The 21,572-nt window shown below is 37.8% G+C and overlaps 1 protein-coding gene and 1 non-coding gene across 5 annotated transcripts; both read left to right on the top strand.

The window, feature by feature from the left end:
* Positions 1–202: 202 nt before the first annotated feature.
* Positions 203–3,904, top strand: LOC112790503 (growth-regulating factor 4). 4 transcript variants are annotated; one of them, XM_072232947.1, is made up of 5 exons: positions 205–648; positions 724–813; positions 1,122–1,530; positions 2,267–2,680; positions 3,511–3,904. In XM_072232947.1, the coding sequence occupies exons 1-4, from the start codon at positions 606–608 to the stop codon at positions 2,658–2,660; spliced, it is 936 nt and encodes a 311-aa protein (XP_072089048.1). In that variant the 5' UTR covers positions 205–605; the 3' UTR covers positions 2,661–2,680; positions 3,511–3,904. The 4 variants fall into 4 exon arrangements, with proteins under 4 accessions (XP_025688723.1, XP_072089048.1, XP_072089049.1 ...); XM_072232948.1 differs by having other exon boundaries at positions 206–438; positions 617–813; XM_025832938.2 differs by having other exon boundaries at positions 203–813; positions 2,270–2,680.
* Positions 3,905–21,464: 17,560 nt separating this feature from the next.
* Positions 21,465–21,572, top strand: LOC112792888 (small nucleolar RNA R71). The gene has a single exon (XR_003197608.1). It is a non-coding gene; the product is annotated as a small nucleolar RNA R71 (small nucleolar RNA).

The raw sequence follows: 21,572 nt of genomic DNA, 5'->3' as shown, positions 1-21,572 counted from the left end.
TTATTTTTTATTTTTTATTTGTGTCTTAAATAAGGATATAAATGAAACAAATTAATATTACTCAAAGTTTTTAAATAAATTAAATAACTATTTGTAAACAAATAAATTTTTTAAAAATAGAAAAGTTCATATCAAAACTGAAAAAGTATAAAAGAATATCATTATTTAAATATCTAAAAGTTCATATCAACAAAACACTAGACAAGTTTATGAATAAAAAGAGAATATCATAAAAAAAAATTTAATACCAAAAAGAATTTGTTAATATCCTCCTGCTGGGAGTTTTTGTTAAATGTTGAAATAAGTACGAAACCAAAATCTAATAATGATAATGGAATCAGTGTGAACACAAAAATATGACAATTTTGTGTCCAAAGAAACATTTTTCCCCCAACAAAAGCAACACACACATGCTCACTCACACACTTTGCTATAATGGTTTTCACACTGAATCTGTCTTCTCTTTCTTTCACTCCACTCTTTGCTCTGAAATCAACTTTAATTTCTGTTTCCTTTTTTACTTGCATACACATCAGAAATAAATAAGCATATCTCCTTCAATTTGATCCTATTACTTGTCATTGTTTCCTTATTGCTTTAATTTGATGATGAACAGTAGCAGCAGCAGCAGCAGTAGTAGTAGAAACAGTAGGTTTCCTTTCACCCCATCACAATGGCAAGAACTTGAACACCAAGCTCTAATATATAAATACATGGCTTCAGGTACCACTGTCCCTCCTGATCTTCTCTTCACTCTCAAAAGAAGCCATTTCAATTTGCCTCATCACCAACCAGCAGCTCAACAACAACACTGTGAGTTTCTTTTTCTTATTAATATATATTCATTTTCCATAGTACTATATATTAATTTTCGGTTTAATAAATTAATTTTGATATAATGACTGTCTAAATTTACACAAGTCATTCTTGTGTTTGTTTATATGATCATTCATAAATTAGATTGTTAAAAATAATTATTTAATGTGGTAATATAAAATTAAATATATGTGTAAATTTTTTTATATTATTAATGTATTAAAATTACATTTTTAAAAAAATAGAATATGTGTATGCATTATTTGACAAAAAAAGGAAGGGGTTTTGGGTGTGAGTTTGTGCAGTTGGATGGAACTATCTTGAAATGGGTTTGGGAAGAAAAATAGACCCGGAACCAGGAAGGTGCAGAAGAACAGATGGAAAAAAATGGAGGTGCTCAAAAGAGGCATACCCAGATTCAAAGTACTGTGAGAGGCACATGCACCGAGGGAAAAACCGTTCAAGAAAGCCTGTGGAACTTTTGAAAACAACAACAAACGCATGCAATAGTGCTTCTTCAGCAACAACCCACACCATCATCTCATCACCATCATCAATCACTAAAACTAATCAGCACCCTCAACAACGTTCTTGCTATAATAATGGTTCCAATCTTCTTCATCAGCATTCCTTTGTCTTCAATTCCCACACTCCATCAAGGTCATCAACATCTGCTGTTGCTTTTTCATTTCAAGACAACACTGCTCCCTCCAGGTTTCTCTTTCAATAATATAATTATTATTCTAAAACCCGTATTTTTTGTTCCAAATATAGATATTAGGATCTTAATTAATCGCCTTTCTTCTATATGTGGGGTTTGAAGTTATCTTTTATAGGTCCCATAATATAAGACAGACGGTTGGGTAAGATATTAGTGTCTGTACTTTGACACTATATATAGTATTATTGTTTTTTTTTTTCTAAATCATGTTTTGGCCATATTGATAAGGGAAAAGGGGCAAATTACGCTGGTCTTTCTAAAGTTCAGTAAAATTGATAGCAATTTCTTTTTCAACTTTGTTACGTACAAAAACCTAATTAGTTATGCATGTAAAATACATATTAAAATATAAAATATATATTAAAATAAATTAAATAATTCATATATTTATACATAGTACAAAATAATTAATTTGATGACCGATATGCACATATTATTTTTCTTTTTTCTAGTCGTCTAAATGACATTAACCTTCTAATAGTTGAAATTGTCTTAAATTTGTAGACAAATTTAGTTTTAACTTTTACAGAAACAGAAAGTTACAGAGTATACTATTACTTAAATGTAAGTAGAAACATTGAATGTTTTGAAAAATACAGAAAGTTGGAGTTGAATTTTACCAAACTTGAAGGTGATAATTGTAATTTATCCTAAAAGATGCTTAATTGATGTGCTGGTGAATGATGAATAAAATCGTCTTTGTTAATTTCTCTTGTAAAAATGTAACAGTAGGTATGTCTATGGAGTGAAAGAGGATGCGGATGAACGTGCTTTCTTCAAAGAACCTTCTAGCACATTGAAAAGCTTCTCTGGATCCTCCATTGACGATTCATGGCAACTCACACCATTGACCATAAGCACCTCATCTTCTTCTTCCTCCACAAAACAGAGGAGATGCACAAGTTTATCCAACAATATTGAGAGCCTCAATGAGCGCTCAAAAAATCAAGAACAAGATCAGAAGACTACTGTTCATAGCTTCTTTGATGAATGGCCCCACAAAGGCAGAGGATTTGATTCCGATGACAAATGTTCTTCCACAACCAAATTATCAATTTCCATTCCATCAACATCTTTTCATGACTTTCCCGTCCTTCAGTTCAAGAACCCACCTCACTGCTGATTATTCAACCCTTTCATCATGTCAGTTATACTCTCTGTCATTGTTCTTTTATTTTTCTTTGATTTCTTGTTCCTTCCTTGTTATCTTCTATGTAAACGGTTCATTTGGTTAGTTTTCAGTAATAGTTGAAAATTTGTGAAATAATTTAATAAATCTGACTAAATTATCCGTTATTTATCAACTTTATATGAATAGAAATATACCTAAATCTTTATTTTAATTTTTTCAAATGATAACATCACTTTTAATAAAAAATATATTTATAGCGAAAGTTTATCAAATTAAAATGGTATTATCTTTTTAAAATTATAAATATAGGTTAATGGTTAAATTAATTTTTAAAAAATCAGTTATTTTTTAAATTTGTCTTTGAATAATTTTATGAATTAAATTAGTCTATCCAAAATTACAAATTTATTATTTTTTTTTCTACCAGTTAATAATTTCTATCAACTATTGATGATATAAAATATTAACTGACAATATATATAACGTCTAACATATTTAATTGGATGTTGAACAAATATGTTTATAATAATATATTAATTTAATATATTTTTTCAATTATATAAACCTCAATTCTAATATAATTTAACGACATTAAATTGATAAATTTTTATAAATATATTTATTTAGTATCTAATAAAATGTTAGATATCATATATAATGTAATTTAATATTCAATATTATTAATTATTAATAAAAATTATTAAAAAATAAAAATAATTAATTTATAATTTTAAAAAAATTAATTTAATTAACAAAATTTTTTAAAAAAATTTAAAAAATAAATTATTTTTTAAGAACTAATCTGATTAACCGATATAAATATTTACTTTTTTTTATGTAGCCTTAAAATGTTCAGCAGAGGTTGAGCTATGCCTTGAACAATGGGATCATTGTACGGCCAATAGAGTACTTTGGAAGTGGGGTTCAGATGCCGAGGTCATCCTTCAATTGCTCCGGCTGGTGCTCCTCTTTGTTTTTAATTTCTTTTTCTTTTTGTTTTTCCTTAATCTACTATAAATGGAGTTCCTGTATCCATGGAGAGATCCAAAATGTTATAGTTGTTACTTGAGATTATATGTCACTTTTTAATTTGAATATAGAAGTAACGGTGGTGTTGAATTTAGATATAGGGGATACAGGTGCTTTACGGTCATGTGGTATCAATGGAAGAATTCGAAGGATCCGAATTGTATTGGATATTCCATTTCATGAAAAAAATTGACAACAACAAACAACTCGGAGAGTTCGTTTTTTAGTTTTATAATAATTACGAAAATATATTTAATCAATAAACTTACAAAAATACAGGAGGACTTATATTTCGGGTACAGAACGAGAAAATGCGTTAAACCCACAAATTGGGACATTATACTAAAAAAAATAACAAAAACAAAATTCGAGTATTCGAGAGGATTCATTCTTTAAATGAAAATGGATCCTTTCAATTGTTAAAAAAATTTAAAAGTGTAAAATGTGATTTTTAATCTTTTATTATTCTCTCTTTCATATTTATTTTTGTCCTGCTTATAAAATTAATAGTGAAAAATCACACTTTACTCCCTCAATTATGAAAAAAAAATTGAGAGGATCATTCTCTACTTTAAATATGACACAATGACATAGTTATGCATAAACTGGATGCATTGTACCCAGAATATAGACAAGGCCAAATTTAAATTACTGTACTCGAAATACGTGTATAAATGTATAAGATTCTCTGTACCCTAGATAAGTACATTTAAAAAAAGGTTTATATAAGTAGCATATTAGTTCAATTATTTACCACACTAAATCCATGTCAATTCCATCAACTCTTCCTCTTGTTATTTCTCCAAAAAATTGTTAGTAATAAATTTTTTTATGTGGTAGTTTATCCTAATGGGAATATTAGAAACGGTGAAAAGGGAGTGATTTGTGTAATTCATCTGTGAGCTGCACACTTGTCGTGTTGATTCTTTAGATGCGCTTAAAATTGTCGTATTGAGCAACATGAGGGCAATTGGTTCAAAGGAAGTTGGCAAAGTCGCATATAGATTCGTATCAGTACTGCCTGGTGGAGGTTTCATTAACAGGACGTTTTGGGTTAAAGCCGATAAGCACATCAGTATAAGATTTGATGTACATACTAGGCTAATACCGCAACATGTTATGGAGTGGTATGTTGCGGTTCATGATGTAGGAGGTGATTCTAGGTCATCTTCTTCAATACCCAAAGCAGTCCTAATATTGGCGACGCTGATTCATGATGAGCGGATAATTTATACGCTTTTTGGCATTGTTTTTAGGTAGTTTTTAGTATGATCTAGTTACTTTTAGGGATGTTTTTATTAGTTTTTATGCTAAATTCACATTTCTGGGTTTTACTATGAGTTTGTGTGTTTCTCTATGATTTCAGATATTTTCTGGCTGAAATTGAGGGACCCGAGCAAAACTCTGATAGGAGGCTGACAAAGGACTGCTGATGCTATTGGAATCTGACCTCCCTGCACTCGAAATGAATTTTCTGGAGCTACAGAACTTCAAATGGCGCGCTATCAACGGCGTTGGAAAGTAGACATTCATAGCTTTCCATCAATATATAATAGTTCATACTTTATTTGAGATTTGACGACGTAAACTGGCGCTCAACACCAGTTCCATGCTGCATTCTGGAGTCAAACGCCAGAAACACGTCACGAACCAGAGTTGAACGCCCAAAACACGTTACAACTTGGCGTTCAACTCCAAGAGAAGTCTCAGCTCGTGGATAGATCAAGCTCAGCCCAAACATACACCAAGTGGGCCCCAGAAGTGGATTTATGCATCAATTACTTACTTCTGTAATCCCTAGTAGCTAATCTAGTATAAATAGGACTTTTTACTATCATATTAGACATCCAGGATCCTGAATTGTATTTTGGGGGGGATCCTATGATCACATTTTGGGGGCTGGCCATTCGGTCATGCCTGGATCTTCATCACTTATGTATTTTCAACGGTGGAGTTTCTACACACCATAGATTAAGGGTGTGGAGCTCTGCTGTACCTCAAGTTTTAATGCAATTACTACTATTTTCTATTAAATTCGATTTATTCCTGTTCTAAGATATTCGTTGCACTTCAACTTGATGAATGTGATAATCCGGGACACTCATCATCATTCTCACCTATGAACGCGCGTGACTGACAACCACTTCCGTTCTACCTTAGACCGGGCGCATATCTCTTGGATTCCTTAATCAGAATCTTCGTGGTATAAGCTAGAATTGATGGCGGCATTCATGGGAATCTGGAAAGTCTAACCTTGTCTGTGGTATTCCGAGTAGGATTCCGGGATTGAATGACTGTGACGAGTTTCAAACTCGCGATTACTGGGCGTGATGACAAATGCAAAAGAATCAAGGGATTCTATTCCAACATGATCGAGAACCGACAGATGATTAGCCGTGCTGTGACAGAGCATTTGGACCTTTTTCACTGAGAGAATGGGATGTAGCCATTGACAACGGTGATGCCCTACATACAGCTTGCCATAGAAAGGAGTGATAAAAAACTGGAAGGAAGAAGTAGGAAAGCAGAGATTCAGAAGGAACATAGCCCCTCCATACGCTTATCTGAAATTTCCACCAATGATTTACATGAGTATCTCTATCTTTACTTTATGTTTATTTTATTATTATTCAAGAATCCAATAATATCTTAAATTAGTTAAATCCGCCTGACTGGGATTTACAAGATGACCATAGCTTGCTTCATACCAACAATCTCTGTGGGATCGACCCTTACTCACGTAAGGTTTATTACTTGGAAGACCCAGTACACTTGCTGGTTAGTTGTGCGGAGTTGTGACATAGTGTGATTCATGTCTAAGAGCACCAAGTCTTTGGAGCCATTGTTGATGATCACAATTTCGTCCACCAATTCACTTTGTTGATCCTTGAGATAATGTTGATGTAGATTTGAGTGAGACTGATTCAGATTATGTGGCTGAAAGCTGGTCATCCAACAAGAGTGATTCATCTGAGGAGTATGTGCTGGAGAGTTCAACTTGTAGGGGTGCTCAGTTTCTTCTTCTCCCTATTGGTTATTCTACGGTTATCAGAAGTTCCAACCTATTATCACACTCTTAATCTAGATGCAATGCAACTAGATTACCCTTTCAATCTTAGCGATAACAAGATTACAACATGGATGGCAAGGGTGGAATTTTGATTGGGCCACATATTTAGGAGTAGATATGCTGTGTTGATTGCAGTGATACTGCATTCAAAGAAACGCTGAAACAAGGTTTTGGAGTTCGATAGACTGAAATACCATTGTCGATGCAAGCAATTTTCTTCTGGGTATCCATGAAGCCTTCCGGTATCACTACGGCAAAATCTAAACTATTGGTAAATATTGTTTCTTACTATATTTTGAATTAAAGTAATGTTGATTAAAGTTTGTGTTACATGATGAAAATTGAGAGTTCTCTTGTAGGGAGGTGCGGAGGTGCGGAGGTTTGGAGGGCCACATAGTTGTTTGGTGCTAACGATGTCTCAAGATCATGCTCAGTTGGATAGCACTTTGATTTGCACTGTTATCCTACCAATTATACATGCTGATCTGAGTGTATCCATACCAGTGCTACAAAGTGCAGCGCAACAAAGCTATCATTTCAAGCCATTATATCGAAAGATGTGGAAGGCAAAGTAAGAGGTGATTGGGAAGAGTCGTACAATAAGTTTCCTATACTCTTACAAGCTTTGTCTGACTGCCTCCTTGGCACCGTACATGATTGTGTTGCTGTTCTATATTACAATGGGAATCTCATTGACAGAGAGTATAGCCAGCTTAATAAGGTGTTCTAGACCATTTCCCCGTGTGTCAAAGCTTTTAAGCACTGCAAGTTGTTTGTGTTAGTTGATGGGACACACTTGTATGGCAAGTACGGGAATGTGCTATTAATTGCTGTTACTCAAGGTGGAAACAACAATATCCTGCCTATAGGATTTGTGATTGTGGAGTTGGAGTCTGCCGAGTTATGGTCATTCTTCCTAACGAATTTGAGGTAGCAAGTCACTTCGCAACATGGTATACTTCTCATATCAGATAGATCACAAGCCATTAAAGCCGTCCTTAATTCGACCAATAGTGGATGGCATGAGCCCACAACCCACCATGCATACTATATATGGTATATGGCTTCCAATTTTGATACTCGATTTAAATCTACAGAGAGCAAGAGATATCTTATAAATGCAGCATATAGTCCAAGCAAAGAAGGTTGTCATTGGTACTTAGACACCTTGGGTGGTATATCAAGGGATATGCTGTAGTGGGTACTCTGATTTAGGAAGGCAATGTGGCTTCAGCATTGTGACGAGGGTAGTCGCTATGACCACATGACCACAAATCTATCAGAGTGTATCAACTATGTGTTAAAGGGAACAACAAACCTTTCGGTTGCAGCAATTGCGAGGGAAACTTATGAGCGCTTGCAACAACTATTTGTCGCAAGTGTAAGGAGGCGCATGCTCAGTTACATTCTAGGCAGGTATGCTCACAGCGGCTACTCGCAGCCATAAAGATGAGTAGAGAGTCACTGAACAAGATGAGTCACCCATTGCAATCGTCGGGCATCGGTATTTAGGCTCAACCAATGGACGTGCGACTGTGGGGTTTTCCAATCTCTACACTATTCATGTCGTCATGCGTTAGCTGCATGTGCTGCTGCGAGCATTGAGTGGGGAACCTTCATTGATCCCGTGTACTGCATGGCCTCAGTTTTCAAGGTTTATGAGATGGAGTTTCCGCCAATACCAGATGAGTGGATGTGAAACCCATGTTATGGTGCAAAACTTAAGCCGAACCCATCTATGCACAAGAAGGCGACTAGAAGACCAGTATCGAGAAAAAATGCGGTCTTTGTCGTCAAGAAGGTCATACCAGGCAAGAATGTCCTAATGCCCTAACATCAGATTAGTGAAATAGTGTTTCATAAGTCTATTAAGTCTTAGATCATGTTACTCTAGTATATGCATTGTAGTTTCAACGTCTCTGTTTTTCCTAATGTCAAAATTAAATAACTTACACTATGGTACAATAACTTCTTAATATATTGATGAATCCATATTTGACGATATATTTTTGTTTAATTTGAGTAGATTTCATCATATAAACCCACATTTATTCACCTAAATAGCATGCTTTTGTGCTTTCTCTCTAAATTGTGCCTAATTGTAAAAACATGCTATTTTGTGCTTAATTTAATCAATTTTATTCTACTTTCAGTCCATTCGATGCCTTGATATGTTTGATGAGTAATTTCAGGTGTAATAGGTAGGAATGGTGGTGCACGAAATTGTGATCACACTTTTCACAACTCCGCACAACTAACCACGTGAGTAAGGGTTGATCCCACGGAGATTGACGGATTGAAGCAAGCTATGGTCATCTTGTAAATCTCAGTCAGGTGGATTCAAATGGTTATGAGGTATTGATAATTAAAAGATAGATAAGACGGAAATAACATAGAGATACTTATGTAATTCAATGGTGGGAATTTCAGATAAGCGTTTGGAGATGCTTTGTTGCTTCTGAACCTCTGCTTTCCTATTGTCTTCATCCAATCATGCATGCTCCCTTCCATGGCAAGTTGTATGATCCTCTCAGTGAAAATGGTCTGGCTACGGTCTCTGTACGACTAATCAACTGTCGGATTTCTCGTCTCGGATGAAAAATACTAGGCACAGCTACCGCAGGGCTAATCATCTGTGGGTTCTCACTTGTGTCAGAATAAGATCCATTGATCCTTTTGCACACTGTCACTGCGCCCAACATTCGCGAGTTTGAAGCTTCTCACAGTCATCTCTTCCCAGATCCTACTCAGAATACCACAGACATGATTTAGACTTTCCGGATCTCAGGAATGCTGTCTATTGATCCTAGCCTATACCAAGAAGATCCTAATCATGGGGTCGGATGCTCTGTTGTCAGGAGAAACGATGGGAATCCATGGATCAGAGACCCAAGAGAGTATACTCCAGCTGGCGTCCAATGACTACGTTGAACATCATGTAAACCACTTTGTGGTTGTCAGGCATGCGGATCTTGGCTAAGCGAGTACTGAATATAGTGGGTGATTGTCACGGGTCACCCCTTCAGTCTGACTTAACTGAATTAAGTACAAGAGTATATCTTGGAAAAGAAGTAGGCGTGAATTGAAGGAAAAACAATAGTACTTGCATTAATTCATGAGGAACAGCAGAGCTCCTCACCTTAATCTATGAGGTGTAGAAACTCCACCGTTGAAAATACATAAGAGAAAAAGGTCTAGGCATGGCCGAATGGCCAGCCTCCCTAAAGATGATCATAACGCTCAAGGATTCCAAAGAAGACCCTCAATACAATAGTAAAAAGTGCTATTTATACTAAACTAGTAAACTAGGTTTACAGAAAATGAGTAGATAGTGCAGAAATCCCCTTCCGGGGCCCACTTGATGTGTGCTTGGGCTGAGCTTTGAAGCTTTCACGTTCGTAGGCCATCCTTGGAGTTAAACGCCAGCTTGGGTGCCAGTTTGGGCGTTTAACTCCAGTTCTGGTGCCAGTTCTGACGTTTTACGCTAAAAAAGGGTCTCTGGTTGGCATTTGAACGCCAGTTTGGGCCATCAAATCTCAGAAAAAATATAAACTATTATACATTGTTGGAAAGCCCAAGATGTCTATTTTCCAACGCAATTAAGAGCGTGCCAATTAGGCTTCTGTAGCTCTAGAAAATATACTTCGAGTACAAGGAGGTCAGAATCCAACATCATCTGCAGTCCTTTCTCAGCCTTTGAATAAGATTTTTGCTCAAGTCCCTCAATTTCAGCCAAAAAATACCTAAAATCACAGAAAAATACACAAACTCATAGTAAAGTCCAAAAATGTGAATTTTGCATATAAACTAACAAAAATATACTAAAAAGTAACTAAAACATACTAGAAATTACCTAAAAACAATGCCAAAAAGCGTATAAATTATCCACTCATCACAACACCAAACTTAAATTGTTGCTTGTCCCCAAGCAACTAAAAACAAAATAGGATGAAAAGAATAGAATATACAATAAATTCCAAAACATAAATGAAGCTTTGTTCCAATTAGATGAGCGGGATTAGTAGCTTTTGCTTCTGAACAGTTTTGGCATCTCACTTTATCCTTTGAAGTTCAGAATGATTGGCATCCATAGGAACTCAGAATTCAGATAGTGTTATTGATTCTCTTAGTTCAATATGTTGATTCTTGAACACAGCTACTTATGAGTCTTGTCCGTGACCCTAAGCATCTTGTTTTCCAGTATTACCACCAGATACATAAATGGCACAGACACATAACTGGGTGAACCTTTTCAGATTGTGACTTAGCTTTGCTAGATTCCCTAGTTAGAGGTGTCCAGAGTTCTTAAGCATACTCTTTTGCTTTGGATCACGACTTTAACCACTCAGTCCCAAGCTTTTCACTTGGACCTTCATGACACAAGCACATGGTTAGGGAAAGCTTGATTTAGCCGCTTAGGCCAGGATTTTATTCCTTTAGGCCCTCCAATCCACTGATGCTCAAAGCCTTGGATCCTTTTTACCCTTGCCTTTTAGTTTAAAGGGTTATTGGCTTTTTCTGCTTGCTTTTTCTTTTTCTTTCTTCTTTTTTTTTTCACATGCTTTATATTTTTCACTGCTTTTTCTTGCTTCAAGAATCAATTTTATGATTTTTTAGATTATCAATAACATTTCTCTTTTTTTATTATTCTTTCAAGAGCCAACAATTTTAACATTCATAAACTTCACTATAAAAAATATGCATTGTTCAAGCATTCATCAGAAAACAAAAAGTATTGCCAGCACATCAAAATAATTAAACTAATTTCAAGATAGAATTCAAAATTCATGCACTTCTTGTTATTTTGCAATTAGAAACATTTTTCATTTAAGAAAGGTGAAGGATTCATGGGACATTCATAGCTTCAAGGCATAGACATTAGACACTAATGATCATGTAATAAAGATACAAACATAGACAAAACATAAAGCATAAGAAACGAAAAACAGAAAACAAATAACAAGAAAATTAAAGAGTGGGTCCACCTTAGTGATGGCGACTAGCTCTTCTTCTTGAAGATCCTATGGAGTGCTTGAGCTCCTCAATATCTCTTCCTTGCCTTTGTTGTTCCTCCTTCATGGCTCTTTGGTCCTCTCTAATTTCATGGAGGATAATGGAGTACTCTTGGTGCTCCATCCTTAGTTGCTCCATGTTGGAACTCAAATCCCCTAAAGAGGTGTTGAGTTGTTCCCAATAATTATGTGGAGGAAAATGCATCCCTTGAGGCATCTCAGGAATTTCTTGATGAGGGACTTCCTCATGCTCTTGTTGAGGTCCATGAGTGGGCTCTCTTGTTTACTCCATTCTCTTTCTAGTGATGGGCTTTTGAGATGAATCTCTCCATCTCCCATGACTCGGAGTTGGTAGCAACTACCTTCCCTTTCCTCTTCTTAGAGGTCTCTCCAGCCTTAGGTGCCATTAATGGTTATGGAAAAACAAAAAACAGAGCTTTTTCCACACCAAACTTAAAAGGTTTGCTTGTCCTCGAGCAAAAGAAGAAAGAAAGGAGGAGAAGAAGAAGAAATAGAGGAGATAGAGGGGGTGAGTGGTTCGGTGATGACTTACATCATCTACCCTTCTTTCTTGCATAAAGAAGATCATAAAAGAGCACAAATCTCATTTGATCAGTACAATTCATGCATTATTTGGGGAATATTATGGTACATTACTTTGAGATGAGTTGTGCTAAATTTCAGGTGAAAAAGGCATCAAGAATGGGAAGGAGACAAACAAGAAGCTGGGCGTGTGAAACTGGCATGCCACTTGGGGTCAAACACCACAAAAGTACACTGGCATGGCACGCCAGGAGCTAAGCGTGGCACGCTAGTACTAAATTCCAGAAGGGAGATCCAAGCATGCAAGTGGGTATGGCATGCTAGGGACTGGGCGTGGCACACTAATACAAAATTCCAGAAAGCAAGATAGAGGACACAAAAAGGGCGTGGCACGCCTAACCCATCAACTACTATGGGCGTGCCACTTAAAGTCGAAGGCGTGGCACGCCAACTCACCATCTTACGAAGAACCTCCACCATGGCGTGCCACTTGGTGTCGAAGGCGTGGCACGCCAGTGACGTTAGGATTTTTGCCAGTAAAGAATTTTATAAAAATATAGTAGCGTTGTAAGTATAGATTCTAAACCAACAGAAAATCCCTTCGTACAAACATTTAGTTGTCACAAGTAACAAACCCCTGATAAAATTGATAACCGAAGTATTTAAACCTCGGGTCGTCTTCTCAAGGAATTACAGGGAGGTGTTCTTATTATTGGTTATGCAAAGGTATATTTTGGGATTTTAAAAAGGGTTGAACAAGTAATTTAATTGACAAGAAAAATAAATAAATAACTATAAAATAAAATTTTGGCAAGATATGAGAATTGGGTTTTAATCCTACTTAGTTAGCCTTTACTAAAGCAAAGGAAAGTCAAGTGGACTAATTAGTTTGATCCTCAAGTCCTAGTCAATCCCTGTGGGAAGACTAGCTTTAGAGCGATCTAGATCAATTAGAATCTGCCAATTTCAACCACCACTGAGTTTGACAACTCAAGAGTTACCAATTAATCAACCAAAGCCAAAAGGGAATAAAATCTACTTGAATGAAAATAATTTGGATAAAGTCAAAGCATCCATAACATATAAGTCTGAAATACCTCAATTTATATTAAATAAAGAAAATCCTAACATGAATGGCTCATAAGCCAAATAGGCAACATAAGTAATACAAGCATTAAAGTATCTGAAAATAAAAGAGAAATATAAAGTAAAAGGAATATTGAACCTGATGAAGAGTCGAAATCCTAAATCCTAAATCCTAAGAGAGAGGAGAGAACCTCTCTCTCTAAAAACTACATCTAAAACCTAAAATTGAATTATGATCTGATATGAATTCCCCCTTTGAGTCTCTGCATGTTCCCTGACTTTAATCTGTATTTCTGGGCCAAAATTGGGTTGAAATGCGGCCCAGAATCTCAGCCAGTGACTTTTGTGATTCTGCAGATCGCGCATGTCACGCGGCCGCGTCGTCCACGTGATTGCGTCACTCAGCGTTTTTCGTACCACGCGTGCGCGTCGTCTACGCATTTGCGTCATTCGTGCAGCTTCTAATCCGCGCGGTCGCGTCAGGCACACGAGCGCCTCTCGGTAATTCCTTCTATTTCGCGCGGTCGCGTGAGCCATGCAATCGCGTGACTTCTTGCTGGCCATCTCCTCAATTCCTTGTGTTCCTTCCATTTTTGCATGCTTCCTCTTCATTCCTTACGCCATTCCTGCCCTATGAAGCCTGAAACACTTAACATACAGATCACGACATCGAATGGTACGAAGGAAGATAAAAATATACAACTAAAAGGTCCTTAGGAAGCAAGTTATTAATCATAGGATATTTTTAGGAAGGAATTGTAAATACATGCAAATCATATTAATAAGTGGGTGAAAAGCATGATAAAACCACTCAATAAAACACAATATAAACCATAAAATAGTGGTTTATCAGCCAGCTCCAAAAAGTCACTTTGGCGTGCCACTTGAAGACCAAGCGTGGCACTTCAAGCTTGAAGAGTGCACAAATACATGGGCGTGCCACTTGAGCAACATGGCGTGGCACGCCGATACAATGATCCAGAGAAGGGGCTGAAGGCAATTGAAGACTGGGCGTGCCACTCGAAGTCGAAGGCGTGGCACGCCAACCTCTCAACCTCACTTAGGCATGCCACTTGAGCAACCAAGCGTGGCACGCCAATGCACAAGATAATATAAGCAAGGACTGGGCGTGCCACTTGGTGTCGAAGGCGTGGCACGCCAATCCGAACATGTCACTTAGGCGTGCCACTTGAAGGCCGAGGCATGGCACGCCAACTATTGGAACAAGACAAAATCATGGGCGTGTCACACCAACCTTTAGGCGTGGCACGCTGGTGTAAGTTTCCAGAGAGGATGGAAGAGGCCAATTACATAGGGCGTGCCACTTGGTATCGAAGGCGTGGCACGCCATCTACTATTCTCCACTTAGGCGTGCCACTTGAGCAACCAGGCGTGGCACGCCAGTGTCATTCAGAGGACAAAGAAGCATTGGGGCATGCCACTTGAGTTCGTGGCGTGGCACGCCAAACAAAGGAACCACTCACTCACAAAGGGGCGTGGCACGCCAGATTTTGGGCATGCCACGCTAGTGCAACTTTCCAGAGGAGCTTAGCCAAGCACACAACAAGGGCGTGGCACGCCAGACCCTGGGCATGTCACGCTAGTTCAAGTTTCCAGAGGCAAAGAAAAGTGGAAAAAGCAAAGGGCGTGCCACTTGAGCTCGAAGGCGTGGCATGCCAACACAAGAATTCCACTTTGGCGTGCCACTTGAGTTCGAAGGCATGGCAAGCCAAGGTTGATAAAGGGACGAGCGTGCCACTTGAAGGATTGAGCGTGGTACGCCAAGCTATTTTGAAGGGCACGTGACACACCGGTGAAGCGCCAGCCACACGCCAGCTGAGGAGTCACACTTATTGAGGGTTTTCTTTCCCTCCAAAATGTAATTTTCCCTTTTTCACTTTTGTAATTCTTTTAATTTTGCTAGGATTAGTATAAATACCCCTAAGGAGTACTGAAGAGGGGTTAAGCAGTTAGTTCTAGATCCACTTTTACACTCCATTTTTGAGTACTTTTCAAGCTATGAGTAGCTAACTTCCCTCTCATTGAGAGAGGGAGCTCTATTGTACTTGATGGATTGATAATAGTGAAATTCTTCTTCTCTTCATCTTCTCTTGATTTGCTAGAAGGAATTTCGTTCTTAATGCTTAGTGTTCAATTATCTTGGGAAAGAGATTGAATGCAATTGGTTTTCATGGGAACCTTGGGAAAGGAAACATGAAACCATGCTTGAAATCCCTTCTCACACTTGAGTAGAATCTGGGTTTTGGTGATGGGATACGTGACATATAATCCCCCCTTTACCTGCACCTATGAGGGTGTGTGGTATAATCAGGGACCAAGCATATCTCTCTTCATGAGCAATTAGATCAAGGAATTGACTATTGATCAAGATCTGAGAGATTGAGTCACCAAGGGATTAGGGCTCAATCAATCATGATTGCCAAGAGGTCAATGAGTTGCATGATTAAAGAAGATATAAGCTAGATTTGATCCAAAGAGACAACATCTCCCAATCTCAATGAATTCCCCCATTCTTATCTATCCATTTCTTTATAGTTTAATTTTACATTCAGAAATTCCCCACTCCCATTTACATTCAAGTCATTTACGATTTAGCACTTTACATTCTGCAATTTCCATTTCTGCACTTTATTGCTTTTCTTTATATTCTAGTTATTTACATTCATGTCATTTACAATTCTGCACTTCACAATCTTATTGATCCACTTGACTAATTCATCAATCAATTAAAACTGCTTGGATTTGCCAATCTTTGTGGATACGATCCCACTCCACTGTGGGTTATTACTTGGCGATAATTTTGGTGCGCTTGCCAAAAGAACTAATTCACTAATTTTTAAAAGGGGTAGTGAATTCCTGTCATCAATCGGCCAAGGGGGTTTTAAGTGGTTATGATGTGTGAAAATAAAGGAGTGAGGAGGGGTATTATAGGGTAAGAGAGAGAGAGGGAATCCGTGTGAGAAGGGGTGGGTTTAGGAGGGAATTGGTTTGAATTTGAGTGGGTGGGGTAGGTGAGTTGTATGATGGGAAATAGGGGATGGATGTGAGTGGTGAAGAGATTATGGGAAGAGGGTAGGATTTGATAGGTGAATAGTATTTGGGGAAGGGTGTTATGGAAAGGTGTGAAGAGGAGTGAGAATGAGTTGGGGTAGGTAGGGATCCTGTGAGGTCCACAGATCCTAAGGTGTCAAGGATTTTTCATCCTTGCACCTTTCTGGCGTTTAAACACCCTATGTGTGGCATTTCTGGCGTTGAACATTGAAGAACGAAACTCTCGCGCGATCTAAAATTTTCACAAATAAATTCCTGTTGTAAGTATAGCTTCTAGACCGACAAGAATTCATTTCTTACAAAAGTTTTGGTTGTCACAAATAACAAACCCGTAATAAAATTGATAACTGAAGTATTTAAATCTCGGGTCGTCTTCTCAAGGAATTACAGGAAGGTGTTCTTATTATTGGTTATGCAAAGGTATATTTTGGGATTTTCAAAAGGGTTGAACAGGTAATTTAATTGACAAGAAAAATAAATTAATAATTAATAAAACTCTTGGCAAGGTATGAGAACTGGAATTCCTATCCTAGTTATCCTTATCAGGTGTGATGAGAATTAGGTTTTAACCCCACTTGGTCAGCCTTTACTAAACAAAGGAAGGTCAAGTGGACTAATTAGCTTGATCCTCAAATCCTAGTCAATCCTTATGGAAGGACTAGTTTTAGAGTGATCCAGATCAATCAGTAATTCCAATTTCAATCAACAGATGAGTTTGATAACTCAAGTGTCTCCAATTAATCAACCAAAGCTAAGAATGTAAAAAGCTAAATAAAATCATAGATCTGAAATATCTCAAATTGCATTAACAAAAGAAAATCAATCCAAACATAAAGAGTTTATAAACCAAATTAAGAAATTAAGTAAAAGGAACATTGAACCTGAAAATTGAGAAGAAGAAATCCTAATTCCTTTAAGAGGAATCCTAATCCTAAATCCTAAGAGAGAAGAGAGAACCCTCTCTCTAAAAACTACATCTAAACCTAAAATTGTGTGTATGATCTGATCTGTTGAGTCTCTGCATGTTCCATGACTTTAATCTGTGTTTCTGGGCCGAAAACTGGGTCAAAACATGGCCCAAAATCGTCTTCAGCGTACTCTGTAATTTCTGCAGATTGTGCATGTCACGCGTACGCATCGGTCACGCGTACGCGTCATTCAGCGATTTTTCTCTCGACGCATGCGCGTCAGGCACACGTTCACGTCGTTTGTGCGAACTCCAATCCACGCGTACGCGTCAAGCACGCATATGCATCGCTGTGATTTTGTCCAATTAGGGCGGTCGCGTGAGCCATGCGTTCGCGTCGGTGTTCGTTGGTCATCACCTAGGTTTCTTGTGTTCCTTCCATTTTTGCAAGCTTCCTCTCCATTCTCTAAGCCATTCCTGCCCTATGAAGCTTGAAACACTTTAACACACGGATCACGGCATCAAATGGTATAAAGGAGAAATTATAATACACAATTTAAAGCTTTTGGAAGCAAGTTTTCAATCATAGAATAATTTTGGGAAGGCATTGTAATATCATGCAATTCATATGAATAAGTGGGTGAAAAGCTGATAAAAATCACTCAATTTAGCACAAGATAAAACATAAAATAGTGGTTTATCAAACGCCAGGCTACTGCCCATTTCTGGCGTTAAACGCCAGTCTGGCTGCCAATTCTGGTGTTTAATGCCCAGAATGCTGCCAGACCGGGCGTTAAACACCCATTCTGCTACCCTTACTGGCGTTTAACGCCAGCCAGACACCAGACACCCTTTTCTGGCATTAAACGCCAGTCTGTGTGCCATTTTTGGCGTTTAACGTCCAGAATGGTGCCAAACTGGGCGTTAAACGCCCACTTTGCTAGCCTTACTGGCATTTGAACGCTAGTAAGCTCGTTCTCCAGGGAGTGCTATTTTTGATGCTGGGGGCTCTATCTGACTCTGTATTAAGAGAAGCTTTTCATGCTTCTTCTCCATGTTTACAGAAGAAGATCCTTGAGTCTTGAACGCAAGGTAGTCCTTATTCAATTGAAGGACTAACTCTCCTCTGTCCACATCAATCACAACCCTTGCTGCGGCCAGGAAGAGTCTTCCAAGGATGATGGATTCATCCTTATTTTTCCCAGTGTCTAGGATTATGAAGTCAGCAGGGACGTAAAGGCCTTCAACCTTCACTAAGACATCCTCTACAAGTCCATAAGCCTATTTCATTGATTTGTCTGCCATCTCTAGTGAGATTCTTATAGCTTGTACCTTAAAGATCCATAGTTTCTCTATTACAGAGAGTGGCATGAGGTTGATACCTGACCCCAAGTCACACAGAGCCTTTTCAAAGGTCATGATGCCTATGGTGCAAGGTGTTAAGAACTTTCCGGGATCCGGTTTCTTTTGAGGCAATGTCTGCTAAATCCATGTATTCAATTCATTGATGAGCAATGGAGGCTCATCCTCCCAAGTCTCATTACCAAATAACTTGGCATTCAACTTCATGATTGCTCCCAAATACAGAGCAACTTGCTCTTCAACAATGTCTTCACCCTCTTCAGAGGAAGAATATTCATCAGAGCTCATGAATGGCAACAATAAGTTCAGTGGAATCTCTATGGTCCCTGTATGAGCCTCAAATTCCTTTGGTTCCTCAATAGGGAACTCCTTATTGGTCAGTGGACGTCCCTTGAGGTCTTCCTCACTGGAAATCACTACTTTTTCACTCTCTCGAGGTTCGGCCACTTTGGATGTGGTTATGGCCTTGCACTCTCTTTTGGGGTTCTCTTCTATAATGCTTGGGAGAGTACTAGGAAGAGTTTCAGTAACTCTTTTACTCATCTGACCCACTTGTCCCTCCAAATTTCTGATGGAGGACATTGTTTCAGTCATGAAACTGAGAGTGGCCTTAGATAGATCAGAGACTATGTTTGCTAGGCCAGAGAGACTTTGCTCAGAATTCTCTGTTTGTTGTTGAGAAGATGATGGAAAAGGTTTGCTATTTCCAAACTTATTTCCCTCACCATTATTGTTGTTGAAGCCTTGTTGAGGCTTCTGTTGATCCTTCCATGAGAAATTTGGATGATCCCTCCATGAAGGATTATAGGTGTTTGATAAACCCATATTTTATGATGTATATTGAGCTCAATTTAAGTGATTTATTCAACCCTTCACCTACTTATTCATGTAAATTGCATGGTTTCACTTTCCCTTTCTTATTATGTGATATATGAGAAAATATGTCCCTTATGCTTTAAAATAATCAAATTTAATTATCCTTTATTACCATTCGATGCCGTGATTTGTGTGTTGAGTACTTTCAGGTTTTATAGGGCAGGAATGATTTAAAGGATGGAAAGGAAACATACAGAAATGGAAGGAAAGCACAAATTAGAGTTTTGGAGCAGCTGGCAGTGACGCATCCGCATGGACGACGTGAACGCGTGGTTCGCACAAAAGAGAATCGACGCGAGCACATGGATGAGGCGAACGCGTGACTTGTGAAATACAACTGATGCGGGCGCATGACTGACGTGACCGCATGGAAGAGCAACACTCCAGGTGACGCGGACGCGTGACATGCGCGATCTGTAGAATTTGCAGATCTCGTTTCCAGTGATTTTTCGGCCCTTTTGGCCCAGATCCAAATCCAAGAGGCACATATTAGAAGTTATGAAGTGAGGGAATGCATTCAGGAGAGCGTGACAATCAGATAGCGAATAATTTTCACTTTTCATAGTTTTAGATGTAGTTTTTAGAGAGAGAGGTTCTCTCCTCTCTCTTAGGATTTAGGATTAGGATTCCTCTTAAAGGATTTAGGATTTCAACTCTTCATCAGGTTCAATATTCCTTTTACTTTATATTTCTCTTTTACTTCCAGATGCTTTAATGCTTGTATTACTTATGTTGCCTATTTGGCTTATGAACTTTTCATGTTAGGATTTTCTTAATTAATATAATTTGAGGTATTTTAGACTTATGATTGTTTTCTCTAATTTATGTTATTGATGCTTGGGCTCTATCCAAATTATTTTCATTCAAGTAGATTTTATTCCCTTTTGGCTTTAGTTGATTAACTGGTAACTGTTGAGTTGTCAAACTCAGCAGTGGTTGAAATTGGCAGATTCTAATTGATCTAGATCGCTCTAAAGCTAGTCTTCCCACAGGGATTGACTAGGACTTGAGGATCAAACAAATTAGTCCACTTGACTTTCCTTTGCTTTAGTAAAGGTTAACTAAGTGGGATTAAAATCCAATTCTCATCACACCTGATAAGGATAACTAGGATAGGACTTCCAATTTCTCATATCTTGCCAAGAGTTTATTTTATAGTCATTTATTTATTTTTCTTGTCAATTAAATTACTTGTTCAACCCTGTTTAAAACCCCAAAATATACCTTTGCATAACCAATAATAAGAACATACCTCCCTGCAATTCCTTGAGAAGACGACCCGAGGTTTGAATATTTTGATTTATAAATTTATTGGGTTTTGTTACTTGTGACAACCAAAACGTTTGTACGAAGGGATTTTCTATTGGTTTAGAATCTATACTCACAATGCGACTATATTTTTACAAATTCTTTACTAGCAAAAATCCTAACGTCAGTGTTTCCATAGGATTCTCCCATGTAATTCACCTCTTCCATTGCAGAATTCTCAGGGTCATAAGCTTCTTCTTCAGAGGAGGCTTCTTTAGCACTGCTAGATGTAGCTTGCAATCCAGTCAGATTCTGAGAAATCATATTGACTTACTGAGTCAATATTTTATTCTGAGCTAATATGGCATTCAGAGTATCAATCTCAATAACTCCTTTCTTCTGAGTCATCCCATTATTCACAAGATTTCTTTCAGAAGTGTACATGAACTGGTTATTTGCAACCATCTCAATGAGTTCCTAGACTTTTACAGGATTTTCAGATGAAGAGATCCACCAGTAGAATGGTCCAATGACATCTTGGACAATTCAGACAGACCATCATAGAATATACATATGATGCTCCATTCTGGAAGCATGTCAGAAGGAAACCTTTTGGTTAATTGCTTGTATCTTTCCCAAGCTTCATAGAGGGATTCACCTTCCTTCTGTTTGAAGGTTTGGACTTCCACTCTAAGCTT

This window comes from Arachis hypogaea, chromosome 3 (genome assembly GCF_003086295.3).
Source record: "Arachis hypogaea cultivar Tifrunner chromosome 3, arahy.Tifrunner.gnm2.J5K5, whole genome shotgun sequence".
Classification (NCBI taxonomy): domain Eukaryota; kingdom Viridiplantae; phylum Streptophyta; class Magnoliopsida; order Fabales; family Fabaceae; genus Arachis; species Arachis hypogaea.
Note: the sequence above shows the minus strand (reverse complement) of the source record. Positions and strands in the feature narration are given on the sequence as shown.